Raw genomic sequence first — 27,432 nt, 5'->3', positions numbered from 1 at the left:
TATTACGATTTCAACTTACTTTTGATATAATGACCTTCAAGGCAATCCGAGCAAGATGAGGAAAACCATGATAAATATCCACGTGCTGAAACCAATTGTTCATAATTTCAAACGATATTATCAAAATCACTTGTTCTTTTCGAGCTTGAGAATCTTAAGCATAAGGCGTTATAAGTCATTTCTAAGCAAGTGATTTAATTAATATTGCACCGCAACATTTGGTGCGCCGACAAACAGGTTAAAGATAAAATAGTCAAGCATTAGGCACCGAAAGCATTAACTCTCTCTAGCATCCTAGCAAAAAATCAAAAATGGGAAACTTAAAGGGAAGTTGAAAGCGGACCCACGACCAGATAACACATTCCCCCTCATGTTATACAAGTTGATTAACTTGCATAACAAGGTTGATTAACCTAATTCTGAGACCCGGTAAAGTTATCTAGTGGGAGAACAATATCTCAAGGGTTACAAAAACTTTTTTGAAATTTTGTGGAACACAATCTCTTTCTCACTTCTCGCGGAGAACTCGAAATTTTTAATATCGGTTCGCTCCCCCGAAGTAGTAACACTAAGTTCGCGCGCAAAATTTGGCCGCAATTTTTGAGGTGGGCATTATTTGAACCACGGTTTCCAATCTCTTGCTTTCCTTTTGTGTGTTTTTAAGCTTTCAGTACAGCAAAGACCACGAAAAATATAGACAAAAAAGATGCGAGCAAAGATCACAACAAAGACAAGAAGAAGAGGCCCTCAAAGTCAACAACAAGTCAAAATGTCTAATCTTGAAATCAAGAAACAATCTCGGGGATCACACCGCAGCGTTGCTTCAAGGTATAACAATGAGGCTGAAAACATCATGTCAAAAGATCAAGACACCATTTCAGAAGCAGACAACAACAAGCTAAATCGGTAAGCGACACTTCTCACCCAGAAGAAAAATTTTCTGTTAACTTTGAATCAAGAATTTCAACAGATCTTAAAGGAGGCTGAAGCACTGGACAATGACATTCTAGAGTCCAAAGAATTTGATGACAAGTTGACACAGAACATTGATGCAATCACGAAACGTTTTGAGGGAACTCCAACACTCTCCGATACTATGAGATACTCAGCCAAAATCAAGATACCAAAACCCAATCTGCCATTATTTTCGGTTAATTATATGGAGTGGACTTCGTTCTTTGCTTTGTTCAAAGGAGCAGTCATCGACAACAGTTCTCTTCAAGGAAGTCAGAAGTTGCAGTATCTGAAAGCATCTGTTAAAAGTGATGTCGCCAAACTGCTGGCCTCGATACCAGTTGCCGATCACAACTTCGACATTGCTATGAATACTGCGATAAACAGATACGAGAACAAGAGGATCATCATTCGCACATATCCGCATTCAATTTTTTCGTATCGATCACTGACAACCGATAATGCCAAAGAATTGAGAAATTTAATTGAAGCAATGTACGATCATCGACTGGCCTTGCGGAATTTGGGTGAACCAGTCAACAGTCAAGACATCTATTTTGTCTACTTGATCAGTGAGAAGCTGCCTAGAGAGACAAAAAAACAATGGGAGCTATATTCAAAGGTCAAGGAACCTCAGAAGTATGCAGAGCTCATACTTTTTTAGAGGAACTTGCACAAGCACTCGAGGCAACAGCGCCAAACGGATTTGGAGCGACAAAATTTCAAGTGAACGGGAACCCACGACATTTGCACGCACATTTGGGGAATTCCGAGCATCAATGCGAATGTTGTGAAGAAACGAAAAAATTTTCAAATGCCGAAAGTTCAAAAGGCATTTAGAATGGGAACTACCAGAGCTGATAAAGCTTAGAAAACTCTAATTCAATTGTCTCCAACCGAGGTACAGATCAGAAGATTGTGATGGATCGAAGTGTAATCAGTGTGGTAGAAAGCATCATACTCTTCTTCATCGTGAAAACATTCACAACAAAAACACACATCAGCAGACAACTAGCTTAACAACCCGCACTCAAGCGAATGAAAAACAGAAGAACAACGCTACAGCAACAACAGCAATTGCGAAGTCGAAGGATGAAATTAAGGTCACAGGAGCTATGACTCAACGAACTTCAGAAGAAGTCTTTCTTCAAACCGCAATTGTTGCCGTTAATGTTCATGGTCAGACAATTCGACTTAGGACACGTCCTCTTCACAAAACAATCTTATCATTAAAGCAGCAGTACAACGCTCTAAATTGAAGAAGAAAAGCAGCAACACAAAAATTTTTGTACCAGGTGGATACGTTTCAAGACAACAAAGGTCGAGTGGACCTTCCTATTCCATCAAGAAACAAATCGTGTAATGTCAATATCAGTGCATCAATTTTGAAAAAAATTATTAACAATCTACAATCAAGGTTAATTGACACCAGGCAATAGGAAACAGTAAAGGAGTTGGAGCTTGCGGACCTAGAGTTCAACAAGCTGTCATCAATTGACCACTTGACTGGAGCATCTCATCATGAAAACATAATGCTGGCAACAATCGAATAAAGGAGCCTAACAGTTGAATAACATATAGGCTGTCAATGTTCGGTTGGGTCGTTATTGGAAGGGAACAGAAAGAAGAAACCTAAACAAACAATCTGCAGACTTCCGTTGTTTCCTCAGAGCCAAAAAACAATTGCAGCGTTTTTGGGAATTAGAAGAAGTTCCAGTAGCGCAGCTTTAGACCACCGAAGAAAACGCTGCGATGATCACTTCAAGGAAACAACTAGAAGAAGCCATGAAGGTCGCTTCATAGTGAAACTTCCCTTCAAGAACGAGACAGAAGCATTGGGAGACTCACTTCAACAAGCCAAAAAAAGACTCCGCAGTCTTCTATTCGGATTGGAAAGACAACCAGACTTTTATAAAAAGATACAAACAGTTCATTGGAGAGTTCTTTCATCTCGAACACATGAAGAAAATTCCAACATCAGAACTTATCAAGCCTGTCGAAAACTGCTACTATCTTTGTCATCATTGTGTGTTCAAAGAGTCAAACGCTACCACCAAACTGAGGGTCGTTTGACGAATCGGCAAAGACGAGACGACATCGGGAGTATCTCTTAACGATAGACTCATGGTGGGACCAAAAATTCAGAAAGAACTTTGCAGCATTCTTGTTTGACTCCGACTACATCAAATAGCACTTTCCGTTGACCTTGCAAAAAAGTACAGACAGGTGGAATTGGACAAGGAAGACAAGGATTACCACAGATTATTGTGGAAAGATCCAAATTTAGACGCGATTGAAACTCATCGTAAGACTCGGGTAACATACGGCATTGCTTGTTCGTGTTTTCATTCAATTTGACCCCTACAAGTTCTTTGCGACTCGAGACTTGCGACTCTTTGCGACTCGAGACTTGTATCAAGACTAGCTCCCACTTTCAGTGAAAAGGAGGACGAGATGGTAATTTATTGGACTCAATTCTAGAGCAGTACCTACATTTTCGAGCACAACTGAAGGTTGTCTCGGAAGGTTCAACGGAAGATTCTCAAGCCAGCCAAGAAATCAGATTTGCAGTTGCACGTCTTTTGCGACGCTTCAACTAAAGCATATCCTTCTGTCATTTTCGTCAGACAGGAAAAAGACAACTTCATTGAAACAAAACTGCTCAAGAGTTGCATCAATCAAATCAGTTTGTGTGCCAAGGTTGGAATTTTGTGCTGCCCTGCTAAGAGCTAAGCTTGTTGAGGCAAAGACGAATGGTATTAGCGATGAACGATTTCCAACTCCGAAGGTTTTTCCGTGGTCAGATTCTTCGTTTACAATTGCCTGGCTACAAAAATATCCGAAGAAATGGAAAACATTTGTCACCAACCGAGTAGCAAAAATTCAAAAAATTATTCCAGCAGTTGGTTAGAAATATGTTCCAACGGAAGATAAACAAGCGGATTGTGCTTCAAGAGGATTAGCAGCAGTTGATTTGTTGAACCATAAGGTTTGGTGGAAAGGACCAGATTGGTTGTGTCAACCTACAAACTTTTGGCTTTAACTTGACATCTTGTCAGCTACAGGAGAAGAGACCGAAAAAGAAGTAAAGGTGCGATCTAAAAACGTGACTATGATTTCATCAAAAGAAGATAACGCAACCTTATTGATGGTAAATCGGCATTCGTCAATACATAAAGTTACAAGGATATTTACTTATGTCCAAAAGTTCATCAGCAGCACCAAGAGAAGAAGTCAATCTTCTAGAGCGAAACAGCGGACAAAAAGAATGTTGAAACGCATAAAAGCCTGCTCTTCAACGCCAAACGAAAAGACTGATAGTAATGAATCTATGTCTCAACTAAAAATCCAGACTCAAATCGGTCCGATAATCCTAATTCAGTCTCCCTACAAGGGAAAAATTTATACGGAGGTTGACTTCAACTGTACAGCGTCACACAGCAAAACTTTCTTCACGAGTACAAGATCATCAAGAATCAGCCCAATGAAGAGGCAAGCGACAACAGCAGAGACGCGACACAGCAAGACGTTCAGCAACATAACGAATCCACTGGACCAGAGGGGATTGGTGGTAAAGGTAGGGCCGGGGTCCCCGGTGCTTACATCAACAACAGGATTGGCAAGGGTACGGGGATCTCATTAGTTACCAATTCTCCTCAACGTTTATATAGGGCCGAAGGTCCGGGTTCTCCTGTCGGCGCCTGGGGCACGAACAAAAATTGGTGCTCAAATTCAGCCGGTAAGTTTGAGGTTATAAGTAGGGCCTGTGGCCCCATTAGTCTTGTCAGCGCTGGGGGCGCAGATGAAGGTACGAGCTCTTTTCTACTAGTTCTCTAGGTGTAGCTAGGGCCGGGGCCTCAGGTAGTCTTGTCAGCGCCTGGGGCGCAGATAAATATACGAGCTCTTTTTCTACTAGTTCCCTAGGCGTAGGTAGGGTCCGGGGCCCAGGTAGTCTTGTCAGCGCCGGGGGCACAGATGAAGATACGAGCTTTTTTTTTCTTCTAGTTCCCTAGGTATAGGTAGGGCCGGGGGCCAAGGTAGTTTTTTCAGCGCCGAGGGCGGAGATGAAGATATGAGTTCTTTTTCTACTAGTTCCTCAGGCACAGGTACGGCTGGGGCCCTAGGTAGTCTTGTCAGCGCCGGGGCGCAGGTGAAAATGTGAGCTCAGTTTCTACTACCAATTCCTTAGGTAGAGGTAAGGTAAGACCGGGGTCCAGGTTGTCTTGTCAGCGTCGGAGGAGTGGATGGTGTCGGTGTCTCAAACGATGATGTCAAACTTGATATAGGTTTGGCTGGGGGGCCTGGGGATCAACGCTTCACCGTGTCTGCCGGGAATACAGACAATTCCAGCGAAAGAGTACATCAGTTCAACAAAGATGAAACCAGAAAAAGAAAATGTTTCGTTAACGCCTGTGGAGCAGGCACTAAAGGGAGACAAAGAAGACAAAAACGTCATAGAAGCAGCACTTTCTGCAGCCTCTCACCATTTTCTTGATGAAGAAAATGAGGTGATTAGGACTGGAGGACGCCTAGCAAATTCACCTTACACAATCGACCGAAAATTTTCAGTTCTTATTCGAAGGAAAACGCCAATCACTGAGATGCTTATTCGAGAAGCACACAAGCAAAATCTTCATGGAAGACCACAACTGACGTTATTAACGCTTCCACGAACTATTTGGATACCTGGAGGGCTTTTTGTAGTCCAAAGTGTCTTTTACAGATGCAAATTATGTATCCGTTTTGACGCCAAGTTGTTACAACTTCAGATAGGAAATCTGCCTCGAGAACAAATAGTGCCGTCATGTGCTTTCAATCTGTGGGGACTCGACCATTGTTGACCGTTCTACACAATAATTGGAAATCGAACGCTTTTGATAACATACGTTGGAATTTTTATTTGCTTCAGTACGAACACAGATCACATAGAGCCAGTTATGTTACTGACCGAGGACGATTGTCTTGTAGCCATTAAAAGATGTATATATCGTCGAGTTATTCCTGCTGAAATATACAGCGACAATTCAACAATTTTTCTTGGGACCAAGGGAGAATTGGAGTTTCGACTAGCCACAGCTTCTCACGAGGTTGAAGATTTGATAGCAACGTTCGGCAAGGAAAACAATATTACTTGGCTTACTTTTCCACCAATAACACCAATTTTTGGAGGGCTATGGGAGACCGCAGTCAAATCTTTGAAACGTCACATGTACCGCAGCATTAGAAGAACAAAACTGTTCATCAAAGACTTCACACTATTGATGACAAAAATTGAGGCTATCTTAAATTCAAGGCCTATTACATCCGTTTCAAATGATTCCAATGACGCACTCACACCAGGACACTTTTTGATAGGACGACCGATTACAGCATTGCCTGAACCAAAAACAATAGGAAAAGAAAACTTTTCAATGACACGGCAGAAGAAGAGGATGGACAATCTTATCAGAAACTTTTGGAAGAAGTGGCCATTAGAGTATTTGTCAAATTTACAACAACGCGAAAAAAGGCAAACTGGAAAAACAAGTATTGACATGAATGATGTGGTGAAAAGCAAGGAAGAGAACACACCACCCACTCTCTGGCCAATGGGACGAACAACAAAGTTCTTTGACCGGAAATGATAAAATAGTCCGAGTTGTTGAACTGAAGATATCATCTGGACTATCTATACGACCAGTCAACAAGCCTATCTTATTAATGAAAGAGGATATTGAAATGCCTTCATTAAGATTTGACAAGGAAGATGACACAGATGAAGAATGAACAACAGAGGGTAAAAACGAGGAATTACTGCAAGAAAATGTAAATTACACCTATGAAAATTGGCAAACGAGAATTGAGTGATTTTAGGTAGATAGCAATAAACTTTTGATGGGTTGCTGAGAAATACTATTTGACGCAATTGACCACTGAACCAAAAAGCCAGTTTGATTGACACAATAATAAAGTTGAACCTGTTCAAGGAGGCCAGTATGTTACGATTTAAAATTTTGTTTGATACAATGACCTCCAATGCAATCCGAGCAAGATGAGGAAAACCATGAAAATTGACTAAGTACCGAAACCAAATTTTCTTAATTTTAAACGATATTATCAAAATCACTTTGTCTTTTCGAGCTTGAAATTCTTAAGCAAAAAGCGTTATAAAGAATTTCTAGGCATATGATTCAATTAATGTTGCACCGCTACAAATACTGATCTAAATTTAAATTTCAGAAAGCGCGTCAGGTGAAAAATCTTTTTGAACAATAAAAATGGAGAAAGACATTGAGCGGAATATTTTCTCATTAATGGCAAGAAGTTAATTTCCATTTTTACTGAATTGATTAGTCCTCCTATTTTGATACTTTGATTTCTATTTGTTCGTACAAATTAAAGCAGCTTTTATCAATAATTTTTTGTTCCAATCAATGTTGACGGTGCAAATCGATTAAAATTTTTATAGATGATCTTAAATTTCATAGCTGATTAACTTACTTTGATGTTAATAATTTAATTCACGCTGGTTGTTTGAGCTGTATTTTGCATTCGATGTATAATTAAAGCTTGAAAAAAATTTTATTTAGGTCTATACTTAATTTACAGAAGGCACATCAGAAGGCAAATCGGAAGGCACATCAAGTTCGCATAATGCGGTACAGATGAAGTAAAAAAAATGATTTCATTATAGTATCTGGCATTGTCCGTGTTCGCAAGAAAAATACTTTCTGTTTTTTTTTAAATTTATTAGTCCTCCTAAACGCATATTTTGACTTTTGTACTAATTATTGGGACTCAATTAAGGATTTTGAATTTCTTTCAATTTTTATGTCGCAAATCCAGAAATATGATATACACATTTTTTGTTCCTTGCTGATAAAATTACTTTCATTTATATATCAATTAGTTCACACATTATGCTTGAGTTAAACCTGCCTTTACTGTATACCTAATGTTAAAAAATTGGTGTTTAATGTTCTCTACGTTTTATCAGAAGGCACACAAATCATTGTTATTGATCAAATTAAAAAAATGAGTAAAATAAATTTTTCCAGCGATGTTCGCAAAAGTTAAGTTTCCAGTTCATTAAATTTTTTATCCCTCCAATTGCATAAATTGATTTTTTGTATTAAGTAAGGCAACTTAATCAATCATAATAGAACTGAGTACTGTGTCTAGCATTGCTTTTTTTCCCTAGAAATAAATTTCATTTTCCAATGAATTTGTCGGTCCTCCCAAAGCATAATTTGATTTTTTTTCTTACAAATTAAAGCATCCTAATCATGGACTCTTATTTTTTTTCATTGTTTACGTTAAGAATCGCTGAAAAAAATTGTTATAGTTGATATATTTACTTTCATCTATATCAATGGATTCATGTTGTTTGCTTGAGGTGTAATCTGTTTTTGCGCTTTGCTTAATTTTTGAAATTCAGTGTATACTGGTTTAAACATAAATTTCAGATGGGGCCTCAACTGGAAGTTCACTGATACCAAAAATATTTAAAAAATGAGTCGAATATATTGTACAGCATTGTCCTTTTTGGCAAAAAGTAATTTTCTAATTTTACTTATTGTATTGGTCCTACAAAACGCACGTTTTGATTTTTGTACTAATTAATGGGACCCAATTAAATATCTTCCCTTCCAAATTTCATGTCGCAGTTCCAGTAAAATTTGGAAATTTTTTTTTCAGTTGTTTTAAATGATAAAATTTCTTACACATATATCAATAAACTCACGCTTTTTTCTTGAGGTTTTTTATTAGGTTCTTTGTTATAGCTGAAAAATTTTTTATAGCTGAAAAACTTACTTTTACTTATTTCAGTTAATTCATTCTGTTTGCTTGAGGTGTGATCGGTTTTTGAGTTATAAATAAATTAAGTCAGTGTATACTGGTCAAAAAACTTTTTTCAGATGGAGCCTCAATTGGAAGTTCATTGTTGAGAATAAAAATGAAAAAAATGAGTCAAATATTTTCCCCAGCATTATCTTTGTTGACAAGAACAAAATTTTTTAGTCTTCCTAAGGCATATTGTGGATTTTTGTTTCGTTTAAGCCAAATTAATTACAGACTTTTATCTGCTTTCAATATTTATGTTGCAAAGCATTTAAAAACTAATGAAGAATTTTTTATTTTTCGAACTGATAAACTTACTTTCACATACTTCAAACAACTCACGCTTTTCTTGTCAGGTGCAACTTGAATTTAATATATACTAAATATGTACTTGATTTTGCTGAAACATTTTAAATTTCGCGTATGCTGGTTTATATATATTCTTTAGCAAATGAAAAATTATTGTTACCGATGAAAACAAAACTAAAAAATGAGTCGACTAAATTGTCCAGCGATATCCATGTTTGCAAGAATTATATTTCCGGTATTATTATTTATTTCTCCAATTGCAAATATTTATTTTGTTGTAATAATTAAAGCAACCTAATTAATTATTTTACTTCCTTTCAACGTTTACGCTGCAAATCGACTAAAAATTATCAAGAGGTTTTTTATTCTTCCTACTGAAAAAGTTAAATTGAAAAAGTAAAAATAGAATCGAGTTCTGTGTCTAATATTTTCTTCGTTAACTGGAAACGAAACTCGTTAACTGTTTTTAATAGATTTATTAGTCCTCCGAATGCACAAATTTTAACATTATTCCCAGGTTTGCATTAGTTTTTATTACATAGTCAATAGACAGCTGGCAGTAATCAATAGACTTCTAAAATTAATTCTGTTTTAATCATGAGGTTTTGCTTATTTTCTGAATGTTTTTTTTGGTAAAGAGGAAACAAAAAGTTTTTCGACGTCAGCTGTAGAAAACAACATTAGAAAAAATTGCAGAACTCCGGATCACAAAAAGGAAAACATAATAATCATACAACTTAATAAATTGGCGTTGTAGGGTTTTGAAATAATTGCTCGAATGTATATAACGTAAAACGGAACTTAAATTAAAGAAGATGGCTCGTGGGAGACTGTACTCTTCAATATTTCGGCGCAAAAAACAGATTTTCTTAGAAAATTTAATAAAAGATTTAATAAAATTTTTAGTTAAAGATTCAAATGAACTAAAAGTGTCAATTAATAGGTCAAGTTTGTCTTTTTATACTCCTGCATTTGATTTTTTGGTGTGAAATTAACTAAAAGCTCCTTAATTGAGTTCCAATTACTTATGTCTCATCCTTGTTTCTCAAATTAAAAGCCAACCAATACAATATTTTTCTATTCTTTTTTCAATTTTTTTTCGTGGCATATTGAAATATTTTTTTTTCAGACTGATAAAAATAATTTCATGGTAATATATTATCTCAAGCTGTTTGTTGGATGTGTAACATGCATTTGTTGTATATATGGATTTAAGTGTATGCTGGTCTAAATTTCAAATTCGTAAGGCACATCATTTGAAAATTCATTGTTAACAATGGGCTTTCGACGTATACTAATTATTTTAAAGAGTTAGAGTAAACTGGTTTGTATATATTATTCAGAAGGCACAGCAATTGTAAAAATTTTGTGATCAAGGAAAATGAAATTTAAAAAGTTAGCGGAGTGTAGTGTCAGGCGACTAATTGAAGAGACTCAATTGAAAATTTTTCTTTCCTTTAAAATTCCATGCCGCAAATCCAGTAAAAAAAATAATTAGATTTTCTAATGTTTCTAACTGATAAGAAAGTTTTCCTAAACAACAATTCAACCACGCTTTTAGTTCAAGGTGTAACCTGCATTTTTTGTATACTTAATGTTTAAAAGTTAGTATTCAAGGGCATTACGTAATATTCAGAAGAAACAGCATTTGAAAAATCATTTTGATCGATTATAAAAATTGAGTCAATTAAATAGCCAGCGATGTCCTTGTTGGCAAGAATTAAATTACCGATTTTATTAAATTTATTAAAACTCCATTTTCATATTTTGCTTTATGTAATAATTAGAGCAACTTAAGCAATTTTCTTTCCTTTTAATGTTTACGTTGCAAATCGATTAAAAATTACAAAGTTTTTTTAAAAATTTTCATAGCTGATGAACAAACTTTGTTGTGTGTATTTCAACTCTCGCTGGATGTTTCAGCTGTAGCTTGCATTCGATGCATAATTAAACATTAAAAGTAAGTGTATAAAGGTCTATGCTTAGTTTACAGCAGGCACATCATTTGCAAACTTGAATTAACCGATACAAAAGAAACAAAAAATTGATTCCAATGCGGTGTCCAGCATAGTCCTTGTTGGCAACAAAAGAAATTTTTCTGCTTTAATAATTGTATCAGTCCTCCTAAAAGCATATTTTGGTCTTTATTAATAATTAAAGAGACTCAATTGAAGATTTTTCTTCCCTTTCAATTTCTTGTGGCAATGTAATACAAATTTAAATAGGTTTATAAATAGGTTGTTTGTTAAAGCTAATATTTTTGTAATAGCTGAAAAATTTACTTTTATTTATATCATTTAATTCATGCTGTTTGCTTGAGGTGTAATCTGCTTTTGCGTTGTAAATAAATTTTTGAAAGTCAGTGTATACTCATCTAAAAATAGTTTTCTGATGGGGCCTCAATTGGAAGTTCATTGTTGAGAATAAAAATAAAAAAGAGTCAAATATGTTGTCCAGAATTGTCTTTGTTGGCAAGAAGTAAATATCATAAGGACATGTTTTGATCTTTATTAATAATTAAAGAGACTCAATTAAAGATTATTCTTCCTTTTCAATATTTTTGTCGCAAATGCAGTAAAAAAAGAATTTCTTTAGGTTTCTGACTGATAAAAATACTTATATATATATAAATATATATATATATATATATATATATATATATATATATATATATATATATATGTATATCAATTACCTCACGCGTTTTGCTTGAGGTGTAACCTGCATTTGATGCATTCTTAATGTTTAAAAATTAGTGTTTTATGGATTAGGTATTATTCAGAAGGCACAACATTTGAAATATTTTTGTTACCAATAAAAGTAAAAATAAAAAATGAGTCAATTAAATAGCCCAGCGATGTCCTTGTTGGCAGGAATTAAATTTCCGTTCTATTAAATTTTCTTTTCCTCCAAATTCATACACTTCTTTGCAATATCTCAAGCAATTTATTTTCCTTCCTTTCAACTTTTACGCTGCAAATCGAGTAGAGAAATATCAAGCAGTTTTTTATTTTTCCAAAGAACAATCTTAAACAGAACAATTAAATAAAAATAGAATCGAGTTCTGTGTCTAGCATTGTCGTCGTTGCCTAGAAATGAATTTCTGTTTCGAATGGATTTTTAACCATACATTTGAGCAAATTTCCCCAAAAATCCCAATTTTACAATTTTTGTTCTCATTTAGCTCGTCACGAATTCAAAAATTTACAACTGAATAAAAACTTCTGGCCCTCTAAGCAAAAGAATTTTAAAAACTCTTCTGTTTTAATCATGATGTTTGCTTAGTTTCTGAATGTTTTCTGATACAAGAGGAATCAAAACATTTTATGACTTCGAGTCTAGAAAAAAAACAACATTGGAAAAAAATGCAGAACTCCTGATGACGAAAAGGAAAACACAATAACCATACAACCTAATAAATTGGCGTTGTAAAGTTTTGAAATAAATGTTCAAATGTATATAAGTTAAAACAAAAATTAAAACAAAAAAGACGGCTCGCGGGAGACTGTGTTCCTTAACTTTTTCCAAAACTTTTCTTTTTTCTGAGACAAAGCGCCCTTTAATACATAACTTTTATAAAATACAAACGGAGCATTTTCTTGAAACAATCTTGAAAATTTTTTTAAAAGCAATTCAGAACTATCAACTTACAATTTTACCAAAAAACTAATTGTGTTGTCAATTATCTGCACAAAAACAGATTGTCTTAGATAGTTTAGTTTCATGAGGCGCATTAAAAATTTTTAGTATAAGATTTAAAGGAACCAAAGGTGTCAATTAATAGGTCAAGTTTGTCTTTTTATACCTCAGCATTTGACTATATACAAGCTCCCTAATTGAGTTCAAATTGCTTATTTCGGATACTTATTTCTAAAACTTAAAGCCAACCAATAAATTTTTTTCGTTATTTCAATTTTTTTGTGGCATATTAAATTTTTTTTTCAGACTGATAAAATATTTTTCATGGTTATCAATTATCTCACGCTGTTTGTTGGATGTGTAACCTGCATTTGTCGTATTTCTGGATTTTAGTGTATGCTGGTCTAAATTTAAAATTCAGAAGGCACATCAGTTGAAATCTCGTTGTTAACAATGAGCTTTCACCGTTTTTTAATTGTTTTAAGGAGTTAGTGTAAATTGGTTTGTATATATTATTCAGAAGGCACAGCAATTGAAAATTTTCTGTGACAAAAGAAAATGAAATTTAAAAAATTAGCGGAGTGCAATGTCAGACGGCTAATTAAAGAGACTCAATTAAGAATTTTTCTTTCCTTTTAATTGCCGCAAATCCAGTAAAAAATAAAGAGAATTTTTTTTGATTCTAACTGATAAGAAAACTTTTGTTTACATCAATTCACCTACCCTTTTTGTGCTAGGTGTAACCTGCATTTTTTGTATACTTAATGTTTAAAAGTTAGTATTTAAGAGCTTTACGTAATATTCAGAAGGCAGAGCAGTTGAAAAATCATTGTGATCGATTAACAAAAATGAGTCAATTAAATAGCCAACCCGGCGATGTCCTTGTTGGCAAGAATTTAATTTCCAGTTTTATTAAATTTATTAATCCTCAATTTTCATATTTTGATTTATGTATTAATTAGAGCAACTTAACGTTGCTAATCGATTAAAAATTACAAAGTTTTTAAAAATTTTTACAGCTGATGAACAAACTTTGATGTAAGTATTTCAACTCTCGATGGATGTTTCAGCTGTAACTTGCATTCGATGTATAATTAAACATTAAAAGTAAGTGTATAAAGGTCTATACTTAATTAACAAAAAGCATATCAGTTGCAAACTTGAATATACTGGTAAAATGAATCAAAAATATTGATTCCATTGCAGTGTCCAGCATTGTCCTTGTTGGCAGCAAAAAATATTTATTTATATCAAATAATTCATGCTAATCGCTTGAGATGTAATCTGTTTTAGCATTATAAATCAATTTTGAAAATCAGTGTGTACTGGTCTAAAAATAATTTTCAAATGGGGCCTCAATTGAAAATTCATTGTTGAGAATGATAATAAAGAAAAGAGTCCAACATGTTGTCCAGCAATGTCTTTGTTGGCAAAAAGTAAAAATATATTATTCTTCCTAATGAATATTGTAATTTTTCAAATGTTTACATCGCAAATCGTGTAAAAAATTATTGAGATCTTTTTTGTTTTTCTAACTGTTGAACCTATTTTCACACAATTCAATTGAGTCACGCTTTTTTCTTCAGGTGTAGCTTGCTTTTTCTGTGTACTGAATATTTAAAAGTTAGTGTATACTGTTTTATATATATATATATATATATATATATATATATATATATAATTTAAAGGCACAGAAATTGAAAAATTACTGTTACCAATAAAATTGAAAAAAAAAATTAGTGGAGTGTAATGTATGGCGACTAATTAAAAACACTTAAATCAAGATTCTTCTTTCCTAATTTTCATGTCGCAAATCTAGTAAAAAAATAAACAGACTTTTTTAATGATTCTAACTGATAAAAATACTTTCTTTTACAGAAGGCGCAGCAACTTATTTTAGATCGTAACGCAGAAAATTGCCTTTAGATCATTTATGTTTTTTCCGTTAATTTCTGTAAAGATTTTATAGTACTGTCTAAAATCATTCAATGGTAAAGTCTTTTACTATTGCTTTTACTACTACAGCAATTCACCCACGTTTTTTTTCGAGGTGTAAATCCCATTTGCTGTATGTATCTAATGTTTAAAAGTTAGTGTTTAATGGCCTTACGTAATATTCAGAAGGTACAGCAGCTGAAAAATTATGGTTATCGATTTACAAAAATGAGTCAATTGGATAATCCAGCGATGTCCTTGTTGCCAAGAATTAAATTTCCGGTTTTTATTTAAATTTACTATTCATTTAGTTGCATAATTTGATTTTTTTTTGTAATATTTAAAGCAACGTAATCAAATATTTCCTTTGCTTTCAAAGTTTACGCTGTAAATTGAGTCAAAATTGATCAAGAGAATTTTTGTTCTCCTAACATGTAAAGTTGAACTGAAAGTTAAATCATAATAGAATTGAGTACTGTGTCAAGCATTGCTTTTCTTCCTAGAAATAAATTTCATTTTCCATTGAATTTGTCAGTCCTCCCAACGGATAATTTGATTTTTTTTCTTACAAATTTAAGCATCCTAATCATGGACTCTTTCTTTTCTTCATTGTTTACAATGCGAATCGGTGAAAAAAAAATTGTTATTGCTGACAAATTAACTTTCTTTTGTATCAATTAACTCATGCTGTTTGCTTGAGGTGTAATCAGGTTTTGCGTTATAAATAATTTATGAAAGTCAGTGTATGCTGGTCTAAAACTAATTTCCAAATGGGGCCTCAATTGGAATTTCATTGTTGCCAATACAATTGAAAAAATTGAGTAGAATATTTTGTTCAGCCTTGTCTATGTTAGCAAAAATTAAATTTCTAGTTTTACTTATTGTATTGGTCCTATTAAACGCATGTTTTGATTTTTATACTAATTAATGGTTTTCAATTAAAGATTTCCTCTTCCAAATTTCATGTCGCAATTAAAAAAAAATTGAAAAATATTTTTTAATTTTTTTTAAATGATAAAATTTCCTTCAAATATATCAATCAACTCACGCTTTTTTCTTGAGGTGTAACATGCATTTGCTGTATACCTAACACTTAAAAGTTAGTGTTTAATGATCTATGTTTATTATTCAGAAGGAACAGCAGTTGAAATATCATTAATACCGATAAAAATAAAAATAAAAAAGGAGTCAGTTCAATAGCCTAGCGATGTCCTGGTTTGCAAGAATTAAATTTCAGGTTATATTACGTTTATTATTCCTCTAATTTCATATAATGCTATTTTAATAATTAAAGCAACTTAATTCATAAGTTTCTCTTTTTTATTTTGTATGCTGCAAACTGAGCAAAGATTTATCAAGAATTTTTTTATTCTTCTAACTGATAAACATAAAGTGGAAGTTAAATGAAAAGAGATTTGAGTACTGTCGCTAGCATTGTCTTCGTTGCCTAGAAAAAATATTATTTTTTATTGAAATTATTAGTCTCCTATCGCATAATTTCATTTTGTTTCACAAATGAAAGCTATATAATCCAAGATTCCTTTGCCCTTTAAATGTTTACGTTGCTAATCAATAAAAAATGAATATTTTGTAATAGTTAAAAAACTTACTTTCATTTATATCAAATAATTCAGGCTGCTTGCTTGAAGTGTAATCTGCTTTTGCGTTGTAATTAAATCTAAATTTCGAAAGTCAGTGTATACTGGTCTAAATATAATTTTCAGATGGAGCCCTAATTGGAAATTCATTGTTGCCAATAAAAAGAAAGATTGACTTGAAAATATTGTCCAGCATTGTCCTTGTTCGCAAGAAATAAAAAATTATTAGTTCGTCCAACGCATTTTGTAATTTTTTTGTAAAAAAGCCAATTTACTACCGACTCTTCTTTCCTTTCAATATTTACGTCGCAAACCGTGTAAAAAATTAATGATATTTTTTTTCTAACTGCTAAACTTACTTTCACCTATATCAATTACCTCACGCTTTCTTCTCCAGGCGCAGAGTGCTTTTGCTGTATACTAAATTTTTTAAGGTTAGTGTATACTGGTTCAAGTATTTTATTCAGCAAAGGCAAAATTATTTTTACCGTTGAAAGTGAAGTTTGAAAAGTTCATAGAGTGTAATGTCCGGCGATAACTTTTTTGACAAGACGTAAATTCCCGCTTTACTAAATTTATTAGTTCCCCTATTGCATATTTTGATTTTTTTACTGTGTTTTTAAAACAACTTGGTCAACAAGTTTTTGTTTTTTTTTCATTGTGTACGTTGCTAATCGACAAAAAAGAACTATTTAGAAAGAATTTTTCTATAAAGGACTTTTTTATTTTTCTTCCTACTATCAATTAACTCATTCATATACATCAATTAACTCACGCTGTTTGAATGAGTTGTAATCTTCTTTTGATATCAATTTAAAAACTGATTGTTAGTATACACTGGACTAAGTATAAATTTCAGAAGGCACAATTAATGAAAGCTCATTATTGCCCGTAAAAATTGAATAGAAAAGGACTCGAAAATGGTGTCTAGCATTCTCCTTGTTGGCTTGAACTAAATTTCCAGTCTTACTAAATTTATTAGTGTTCCTATTGCAAATTTTGACTTTTAGTACTAATTAAGGCAACCTAATCAAATAATTTCCTTCCTTTCAATGTTTACGCTGTAAATCGATCAAAAAATTCTCAAGAGGCTTTTTCTTCTTCTAACTGATAAATTTAAAATAAAAGTTAAATAAAAACACATTCGAGTACTGTGGCTAGCATTGAATTGAATTTCTGTTTCTAAAGAATTTATCAGTCCTCCTATTGCATAATTTGATTATCATATACAAATAAAAGCAACCAAATCAAAGATTCTTTCTTTTTTTTCAATATTAACGTTGCAAGTCCATAAAATAAATTGAAAGGAATTTTTTGTTCTAGCTGATAACCTTACTTTAATTTATAGCAATTATAAAATGCAGTTTGCTTGACGAATCAACTACTTTTGATGTATATTAAAATTTGAAAAATAGTTTATACTGTTCTATAATTAATTTTCAGATGGCGCATCAGTTGAAATTTTATTGTAAGAAAACAATTGAGAAAAAACTGCGTGGAAATTTGTGTTCAATATTGTGCTCGGCCAGAAGTAAAATTACTCGTTTTAAAAATTGTGTTTTTTAGTACTAATTAAAGCAATTGAATCAATTTTCTCTGTTATTTTTATGTTTTTGTTCTTTTTAATGTAAATCTTTTAACTCACACTGCTTGTTTGAGCTCTAACCTGAAACTGATGTATAATTAAATATTGAGAGGAAGTGTATACAGGTCTACATTTTATTTACAGAAGGCACATCAGTTCAATATCAGCATTCATCGATACAAATGAAATTGAAAAAATGATTCCAATAACGTATCCAGCATTTTCCTTGTTGGCCAGAAGTAAATTTCCAGTTTTATTAAATGTTTTGGTCCTACTAAACGCACGTTTGTTTTTTGTTTTTATTAAAAAGTCTCATGTAAAGATTTTTCCGTCCTTTCAATTTTTATGTCGGAAATCCAGTAAGAAATTAAACAGAAGCTTTTTGCTTGAGTTGTAACCTTTAATGACTGTATACCTAATAATTAAAAGTTAGTGCTTAATGGTCTAACGTACTATTCAGAAGGCACAGCATCTGAAAGATCATGGTTACCGATAAAAATTCAAAAAAGGAGTCCATTCAATTTTCCGGCGATATCCTTGTTGGCGACAACTAAATTTCCGGTTTTAATAATTTTATTATTCCCTCATTGTATATATTGATTTTTTTGTAGTTTCATTGCACCTGTATCAGTTATTTTTCCTTTCAATCTTTACGCTGCAAACCGAGTAAAACATTATCAAGAAGTTTTTATTCTTCTAACTGACAAACTTAAACTAAAAATTAAATAAAAAAGGCATCGAGTACTGTGTCTAGCATTGTCTTCATTGTCTGAAGAAGAATTTACGTTTTTATGAATATATTAGTCCTCCTATTGCATAGTTTTATTTTTTGTAAAAAATAAAGCTACGAAATCAGATTTTTTTTTATCTTTTCAATATTTACGTTGCGAACCAAAAAAAAATTAAAAGAAATTTTTCTTTCTAGTTGATGAACTTACTTTTATTGATATCAATTACCTCATGCTGTTTGCATGAGGAATAAACTGTTTTTGCTGTATGTTAAAATTTGAAAGATTATTTGAAAGTTTATACTATTCTAAAATTTGGTTTCAAGTGGCACAACAGTTGAAATTTTTTTGTAACGGATAAAATTCAGAAAAAAATTGAGTCAAATTTTGTGTTCAAAATTGTCCTTCTCCACCATAAGTGAATTTCCAGTTTTACTAAAATCCTCGTTTTAAATTTTGTGTTTCTTGTACTAATTAAAGCAAATCAGTTTTTCTCAATGTTTACATTGCTATTCGATTAAAAAATTACTTACTTTCATTAAATCATGAAACTCACGATGTTTGTTTGAGCTGTAACCTGAAATTGCTGAATAATTAAAAATTTTAATTTAGTGTATACAGCTTCATACTTAGACTACAAAAGGCACATCAGTTAAAAATTCGCATGTACCGATACAAATGAAATGAAAAAGTTGATTCAAATATAGTGTCCAGTATCGTCCTTGTTGGCAAAGGTAAATTTTCAATTGTAATATTTGTATTGGTCCTCTTAAACATACGTTTTGATTTTTATATCAATTAAAAGGACTCAATTCAAGATTTTCTCTTTCAAATTTCATGTTGCAAACCCCGTAAAAAATTTAAAAAGATTTTTTAATCTTTCTAAATTATAAAATTTCGCTCATATTTATCAGTTACTCACGCTTTTTTTCTTAAGATGTAACCTGCATTGCCGTATACTTAACGTTTGAAAGTTAGTGTTTAATTGTCAATGTTTATCATTCAGAAGGCACAGCAGTTAAAAAATCATTATTATCGATAAAAAAAATAATTCAGTCAATTAAAATGTCCAGCGATGTCCTCGATGGCAAGAATTAAATTTCTCTATTTATTATAGTTGTTATTCCTTCAAGGGCATAGTGTGGTTTTTTGTGATATTTAAAGCGACTCAGTCAAGTTCTTTCGTTCTTTCCAATGTTTAATTTACAAATCGATTTTAAATTACAGCAAACTTTTTTATTTTTCAAATATTCAACCTTAATTTTATGAAAATCACTTAAATCACTCTGTTTGCTTGAGGTGCAACCTGCGTTTTATGTATATCTTAAATTGGAAAAATAAATGTTTCATGGTCTAAGGTTAAAATTCGGATGACGCAGCAGTTGAAAAAAAAGAATGGAGTAATTAATTAAAAACAGAATTGAGTATTGTGTCAATTAATGTCTTTGTTAGCGTGAATTAGATTTTCAGTTGTCTTTGTTAGTCTTTGTCAGTCTTTGTCAGTTGTCTTCAGTTGTCAGTCTTTGTTAGTGAAATGCAATTACTACTCCTCTTACATATATTGATATTTTTGTGCACATTATGACAACACAATCAAAAAATTTTTCCTTTTTCTTTCTAGTGATTACGTTGCAAACCAATTTAAAAAGAGTTATGCACTTTTTATTTTTCTACCTGAGAAACTCACATTTATGTAAATCAAGTAGCTCATTCTAATTGTTTGAGCTGTAGCATGCATAATCTTTATTCTTGAAATTTGAAAGTTTTGCATACTGGTCTATATTTCAGAAGGCAGAAAGCACAGCAAAACGTTAAACACTTTCTATATTTCAGAAGTCACAGCAGTTGAAAGTAGATTGTTACCAATAAAAATTAAATAAAAATAGACTTAATCGATGTGTCTATCATTGTCTTTAACGCCAGTTATCGATGAATTTATTAGTCAGCTCATTGCATCATTTGATTTTTTGTACATCTTAAAGCAACCTAATCAAAGATTCTTTCTTCTCATTGTTTCCGTTCCGAACCCATCATAAAAATTCTGAAAATTTTTTCTAAGTGACAAACTTACTTTCTTGTATATCAGAAGACGCAGCAGTTGACAGTTTGTTGACAATTCAATGTTACCAAAACACGGAAACATGAAAATGGAATCTAATAGTGTGTCCATGTTGGTAAGAATTGAATTTACAGCTTTAAAGATTTTTGTAATCCTCCTATCACATATTATATATTTTTTGGACAAATGAAAGCATTTCAATCAAAAATTTTGCTTTTTTCAATGTTTGCATTGCTAATCGAAGAAAAAAAATTACAAATTATTTTTCTGTTATTTTTCAAACTGAAAAAGTGACTGTTATTTAAATAAATTAACTCAACATGCTGGCTTGAGGTGTAACCTGATTTAGCCGTATAATTAAAACCAGAAAGTTAGTGTAGACTGGTATAAATTAAATGATCAGACAAACAAGCCAGCAATTGAAAGCTTTGTTTTAACGGTAAAAACAAAATTAAAAAGTGAATCAAATTTTGTGTCAGGATTAATCCTCGTCGGCAGGAAATAATTTAAGCAGTTTTTTTATTCTTTTTTCATCACTTTTTAAAAATTTTTTGTACATCTTTACACTTGCTTTTTGCATCTGATACCCAACAAAAAAATGGCTCAATAAATAATAAGACTAAAATAATTTGCATTAGGTATATATGTTGATTCTCTGAATGATTGCTTTATAGGTTAAGTCATACACATTGATTTATCAGATGATTTTGTCCTTGTTACAAAAGTAGCTAAATACTTTCACATATTTAAATGATACTACCCTTGAGGAAAAACGGCAACTGAAAAGCGCGGAATAAGTTTTCAAACAATTCAATTTTAATTATTCAACACCTGCTTAAAAAAGCGTTGAAACTTTTCAGTTAGAGTTAGAAAATAACTTTAGCAATGTACCGGGCAGATTTGAGACGAGGCGAAGCTAAGTTGAAACGAAGCCCGGCACTAATCAATAAAGCACTAAAATAGTTCTCCAATTGTTTTTCACTCTCTTGCATGAAAAATAAGCAACAGCTCAGGTTCTATATCAAAGAAAAATTATCAATGCATTCAAAACACAAAAATCACTTGAGAACCTTTGCCTTAATCTATGTAGAACCAAAATGAGTGGGTGAAGATTACTCATACATTGAAAATGCGAAATACTTTAAAAAGATCAAAAAACTTTGATCCGATAACTTTGAAAAAAAGCTGGTCCACAGTATCATTAATATCTGAGGTTATTGCTGCACAGACCAAGTCGTTTAATTATTCTATAGATCAACAAAACTACACTAACTGTCCCATAAGTAACAAAATTTAAAAAATTTGGATCTTTTCCGTTTTTTGCCCCCGCTTAGTGGTTGCATATTATTTTTAACCCCGCAATAAACGTGTCATGTTTTTACATAATGATTTACTGTAATGACACGTGTTCCTTAACGGGGGGCATTGTCAAACTGCGGGAGGGACAGAAACGGAAAAGGTCCAGTTTTTCTTATATAGTCCGTCAATTATTCTAAGAACTAGGGTGAATGCAAAGTTTTTCTGCCTGGTAAGTCAGTTCGGCCACCAGACTGGCAACAGACTGGCAAGCAATGCTCCTATACTTTTTTGTTTCGATGTGACGTTTCCTTAAGTTCGGAACGGCTTTCTTTGTTAAAAAGAAGAAAATTTAATTGTCAAATACAATTCAGAAAATAATATTGAAATGAAAAACAACACAAATTTCGATCAAGAGGAGGAAAACAAAATCCACAAAGTAAAAAAATTGGCGTTGGAAGGTTTTGAGATAAACGCTCAAATGTATATATTTAAATACGAAATTTTATCTGAACAGGGAGGCTAGCTCGAGGCTGTGCTCAACTTTTTCAAAAACTCTCTTTGTTCGGAGACAAAAAATTCTTAAGAACTTCCCTTTTTCGAAGACAAAAATGAAGCAATTTCCGAAGCAACCATGAATTGTTTTTTTACCCTAAAGGCAATTCAGCACTCTCGTTAAATTTTTATCTATAAAAATCGAATTGGGTGGCAATTTGTTGGCACAAAAAAAAGATATTCACAGATACCTAAAAAGATCACCAATTCAATAAGAGCACCATAAAAGTTTTTAGTAAAAGATCCAAATGAACTAAAAAAAGCTGAATAGTATGTTAAATTTGTCTTTTTGTTAAGAAGCTAATTGCAGGTTCCGTAATTGAAATGATTTTTCTAGTTTGCTCACTTTTGATTTTTCTAAAATATAAAGCCGATGAAACAATAATTTTTCTTTCTTTTATTTTTTTAGGTTGCAAATCGATAAAAAAAAATTTACAAGATTTTTTATCTTTCTTCGTGATGAACTTATTATCATGTGTATCGTTTAAACCATGCTGTTTGTTTGAGGTGTAACCTGAATTCGTTCTATACATAAAATTTGAGAATTAGAGGAAACTGGTCTAAATTTAGTTTTTAGAAGACACATCAATTGAATTTTCAAAAATACCGATAAAATTGAAAAAAAGTTGAGTCGAATAATGTAATCAGCATTGTCTTTATTGGCAATGAGTAAATTTTCAGTTTTACTGAACTGATTACTAGATTGTATTTTCTGAATTTTCGTTCAAATTAAAGCATCTCAACCAACGATTTTTCTCTTTTTAGTAATGTTTGCGTTGCAAATCGATTAAAAACTCAAAATGAGTTTTTTTAGTTTTCTAACAGATGATTTTACTTTCATGTATATCAGCTAACTCATGCTGTTTGCTTGAGATGTGACCTGCAATTGCCTATACTTAATACTTCAAAGTTAGTGTATAGTTGTCTAAACTTAAATTTCAGAAGGCACAAAAGCTAAAAAATCATTGTTATCAATAAATTTGAAAAAAAACTAGAGTCCAATAATGTGTCCAGCATCGTCTTTGTTGCAAAGAATTAAGTTTCCAGTTTAACTCAATTTATTCTTTCTCCAATCGCATATTTATATTTTCTGCTCTAATTAAAGCAATTCAATCAATTGTTTTTCTTCTTTCTCATTATTGCTATTTGATGAAGATTTATAAAGAATTTTTTAATTTTTCTAACTGATAAACTTATTTTCATGTATATTAATTAATTCACTGTTTGCTTCAGCTCTAACCTGCACTTGCTGTATACTTAAATTAGTGAAAATTAGTGTATACTGGTCTACACTTTCATTTCAGAAGGCTCATCAGTTGAAACGCCATTGTTATGAAAAAGAAATAAAGTTTAGAGTCGAATAATCTGTACAACATTGTTCTTGTTGGCACGAAGTAATTTTCCAGTTTTATTTTATTTACGGTTCTCTTTTTGAATATTTCGATTCAATGTTGAGTACAATTTAAAGGAAATCAATCACAGCCTTTTCGTTCTGTTCTTTGTTTACGGTGCAAATAAAAGAGAAAAGGATGAAGATTTTTATCTTTTCTAACTCAAAAGCTGACTCTGGAAGCAACTAACTAGCTACTGGAAATTGGTGTGTTCTTTTGGTCATTTTGGGTAACTTTTGGATCCCAGGTTGAGGTCGCGCTCGAAATCACCTCTGATCAGACCGTCCCAGACAAGTGGGACCTCTGATCAGACCGTCCCAGACCGAAGTGACATCTGATCAGACGAGTATGCGCTCGAAGATCATTGTGCGCTCGAAGTGCGCTCGAAGCCGCCTCTGACCAGACGAGTTCCAGACCGAAGTGACCCCTGATCAGACAAGTTCCAGACCATTGTCCAGACGAGTTCCAGACCATTGTCCAGACTAAAGTGCGCTCGAAATTTTGTCCCAGACTAAAGTGCGCTCGAAATCACCTCTGATCAGAGAATGATTTTGAACATGAACAAATCTCTCAATATCGTTATAATATATTCATTTCATCTATCATTTTATCAATCTTATATTCAACTAACAAAAAAAACAATCCTGAAAGTATTGTTAATGAAAGTAAATCGAAAAAAATGATCAAAAAATTACTGAGTATGCCATTTTTTTATGCTTTTAACGGAAAAAATGAACTTAGAAAGCTCTGCATAAAAACGTCTTGATCTACTTTGATTCAAAATCTTTTCTTGAGGGGACCGGCATTTGTTATCAGCTGGACCCCTTGGTTCTGATCAAACCCAGCAGATTTTCAGATGAAGTTCCGATCAGAATGCTGTTTTATTGTTGTCTCTTACCCGAGACAACCAAAGTCAGTAAGAAAATAAAAAAAAATTGAAAAAAATTTCGCTCGCGCTCGAATTGGTCTCTGGTCAGACTAGTGTGCGCTCGAATCGGCCTCTGATCAGACTAGTGTGCGCTTGAAACTGCCTCTGATCAGACCGTCCCAGACCAAAGTGACCTCTGATCAGACCGTCCCAGAACAAAGTGGCCTCTGATCAGGCAAGTTCCAGACCATTGTCCAGACAAAAGTGCGCTCGAAGCCTTTTCCAGACCATGTAATTCGAGCGCACCGGGAACATGTGTGCGCTCGAAACTCGTCTGATCAGGGGTCACTTCGGTCTGGCCACCTCGACCTGGGATCAGTTGGAGAAAAATCGGCCAAACATCAGTCAAGAATAACGCAGCAGTGATGAGAAGCAATAACTTTTCTCTCGAATTGCTCTTTGACGTTATTTGAGAGCTTCGATATTTGATCAGGTCAATTAACTGTTGAACGGAACACTTAAGTACTTGAAGAACTTCGTTTTGAAAAAAGAAGTGTTGGTAATAAAAAAAAAGCTATTCCCATTTCACTACAGAAAATTTCTTTTTGTTCTTATTTGAATCAAAAACTTTGAAACGATTTTTCTAAATTCCTGTGAGTTGAATAGAAGACCATCTCAAGTTTATGGTGCGTTGAAAAACAAAAACAGCTGTTCATTCTTTCCTCGAAGGCTTAAGCTTCTCTAGTTATGATTTTGATTGACCGTTGAATTAAAACTTTAGTAATTGTCATTTTAAAACCTCTGGCAACTGGGACGTAACTTGGACAAAATATTACTCCTTTTAATTGATTATAAAACTCTTTTTTTTCCAAAAAATTTCTAGTAAGTATTTTGATGTCAGTTTTTTAATCAATGCAGAAATATTTTTGCGAGTTGTTCACTTTTTCATTTAAAAAACTTTGGCTATTTGAGGATTGAGATTAGAAGGTCAGGTGACGCATCAAGAATAATCAAAAGAACAAAGAATATACAAGCAATTTTCTCATTATGTCACTTCCTTCCCGAATATATATATATATATATATATATATATATATATATATATATATATTCCATTCAAAGGTTCCCCTAATTGATAATACTGTAGAAATCCTTGAAATAATGGTTTTGAAATGGGGCGTGGTTTAAGTGAAAGTGCACTCGGAATTTGAAAAAAATTATTTTTTTTTGAAAAATTGGTTGATTTTTTCTCACACCAACAAAATTTACAATGAACTTCAGATACTGCTTTCGCTGAATCAAATTGTAGACAAATTAAAAACTCTAATTAGCTCAAAAATTAGTTTTTTAAAATGAACCAGAGAAAAGAACAACGATGAACAGAAAACTGTTTTCTATAGTTTTTGTGTACATCAGGAGTCTCTCAGATGCTCAATTGGATTCAGTAGCGGGTATTCAAAAATCACAGGAAGGATTTATAAGGTACTTTTAAAAGAAAAGTTTTGGAGTTGAAGGACAAGGGAAGCAACTAAAGTTTTCCCATTTATGTTTTAGCGGTTTCTGTTCAATTTATGTTTCGGTTTCCAGAAATTCTTGACATTTTCTGTTTTGATTGTATGCGAAAAAATTGAATTAACAGTTTCTAATTAATTTTAACACTTGAAGTGGTAACAAAGAGTGACTAAAAATATATGAGCCCATAAAAAACGAACAAGTAACATTCTGTTTCCAGTTTTTTGTCCTATGATTACATGGATTTCAAAATGATGATTTTAGATGGTATTATTTTTTAAAATTTTATAAAGAACATACCATTTTGTTTTTCTTGTGAGCAAAGTTGTGAAATTTGTTATATTCTCTTAAAAACAAGTTTAAACAATTTTATGACAAACAAAATATTGAAACAATTTAAAACGTTTTTTTTCCTTTCCCGCAATTTTTCTTCTTCCTGTTATCCTTGCCTTTTTTTGAACAGCTTCCTTTTTTCAACACAAAATTAAACACCTTATAAAAAAATCAAAAACCCCTTTTTCACACTGGTCTATGTTTAATTTTTAGAAGGCAGAGCAGTGGAAATTTCATTGTTACCTTTAAAAATAAAAAAAAGTGTAGAGTATCGCGTCACATAATGTCCTTGTTAGTAAGATGTAATTTTCCATTCCTACTTAACTTATTATTCATAGTGATTGTTGTTACAAACTAAAGCTACTTGGATAAAAATTGTACCATTTAATTCTTTGTTTACGTTGCAATCGATAAAAATTATATAAAAATTTTTTTCTAGGTGATAATTTTCTTTCTCGTATTTCATTTAACTCATGCTGTTTGCATAAGCTGTAACGTGCATTTGCTGTACATTTTATTTTTGAAAAATATTTTATACTGGTCTAACAATAGAACTTAATTTTCAGTTCGCACAGCAGTTGAAATTTCGTAATTCCCGATGAAAATGAAAATTAAAAGAGAAGTCCAATAATGACTCCGGCATCAACATTGTTTTTGTTGCCAAGAAGTTAGTTTCTCCGTCTTGCCAAACACCAAAGTCATTGATAAAATCAAGTCTGGCGATGCTACCAAAAAGGCGATAACTCCACATCATCTGTAGCCGTCGTTTACTCCACATCATCTGTCGTTTACCATCTCCTGGAAGTAACTGCACCGTCGACGGCATCATAACGGAAACTGTTGAACTTG

At 32.6% G+C, this 27,432-nt stretch overlaps 2 protein-coding genes across 2 annotated transcripts in view; one reads left to right on the top strand and one right to left on the bottom strand.

Annotated features, from left to right (window-relative positions):
• The window catches only part of LOC142354486 (uncharacterized), a 161,701-nt gene that overhangs the window by 30,988 nt on the left and 103,281 nt on the right, over nucleotides 1-27,432 (bottom strand). The gene's annotated exons all lie outside the window — the stretch shown is intronic.
• Nucleotides 1,097-5,795, top strand: LOC142354151 (uncharacterized). Its single transcript, XM_075406416.1, has 4 exons — nucleotides 1,097-1,593; nucleotides 4,386-4,579; nucleotides 4,626-4,693; nucleotides 5,241-5,795. Exons 1-4 carry the CDS (start codon nucleotides 1,097-1,099, stop codon nucleotides 5,793-5,795), a joined length of 1,314 nt encoding a protein of 437 aa, XP_075262531.1.

This window comes from Convolutriloba macropyga, chromosome 15, assembly GCF_964194025.1.
Source record: "Convolutriloba macropyga chromosome 15, txConMacr16.3, whole genome shotgun sequence".
Taxonomy (NCBI): domain Eukaryota; kingdom Metazoa; phylum Xenacoelomorpha; order Acoela; family Convolutidae; genus Convolutriloba; species Convolutriloba macropyga.
Note: the sequence above shows the minus strand (reverse complement) of the source record. Positions and strands in the feature narration are given on the sequence as shown.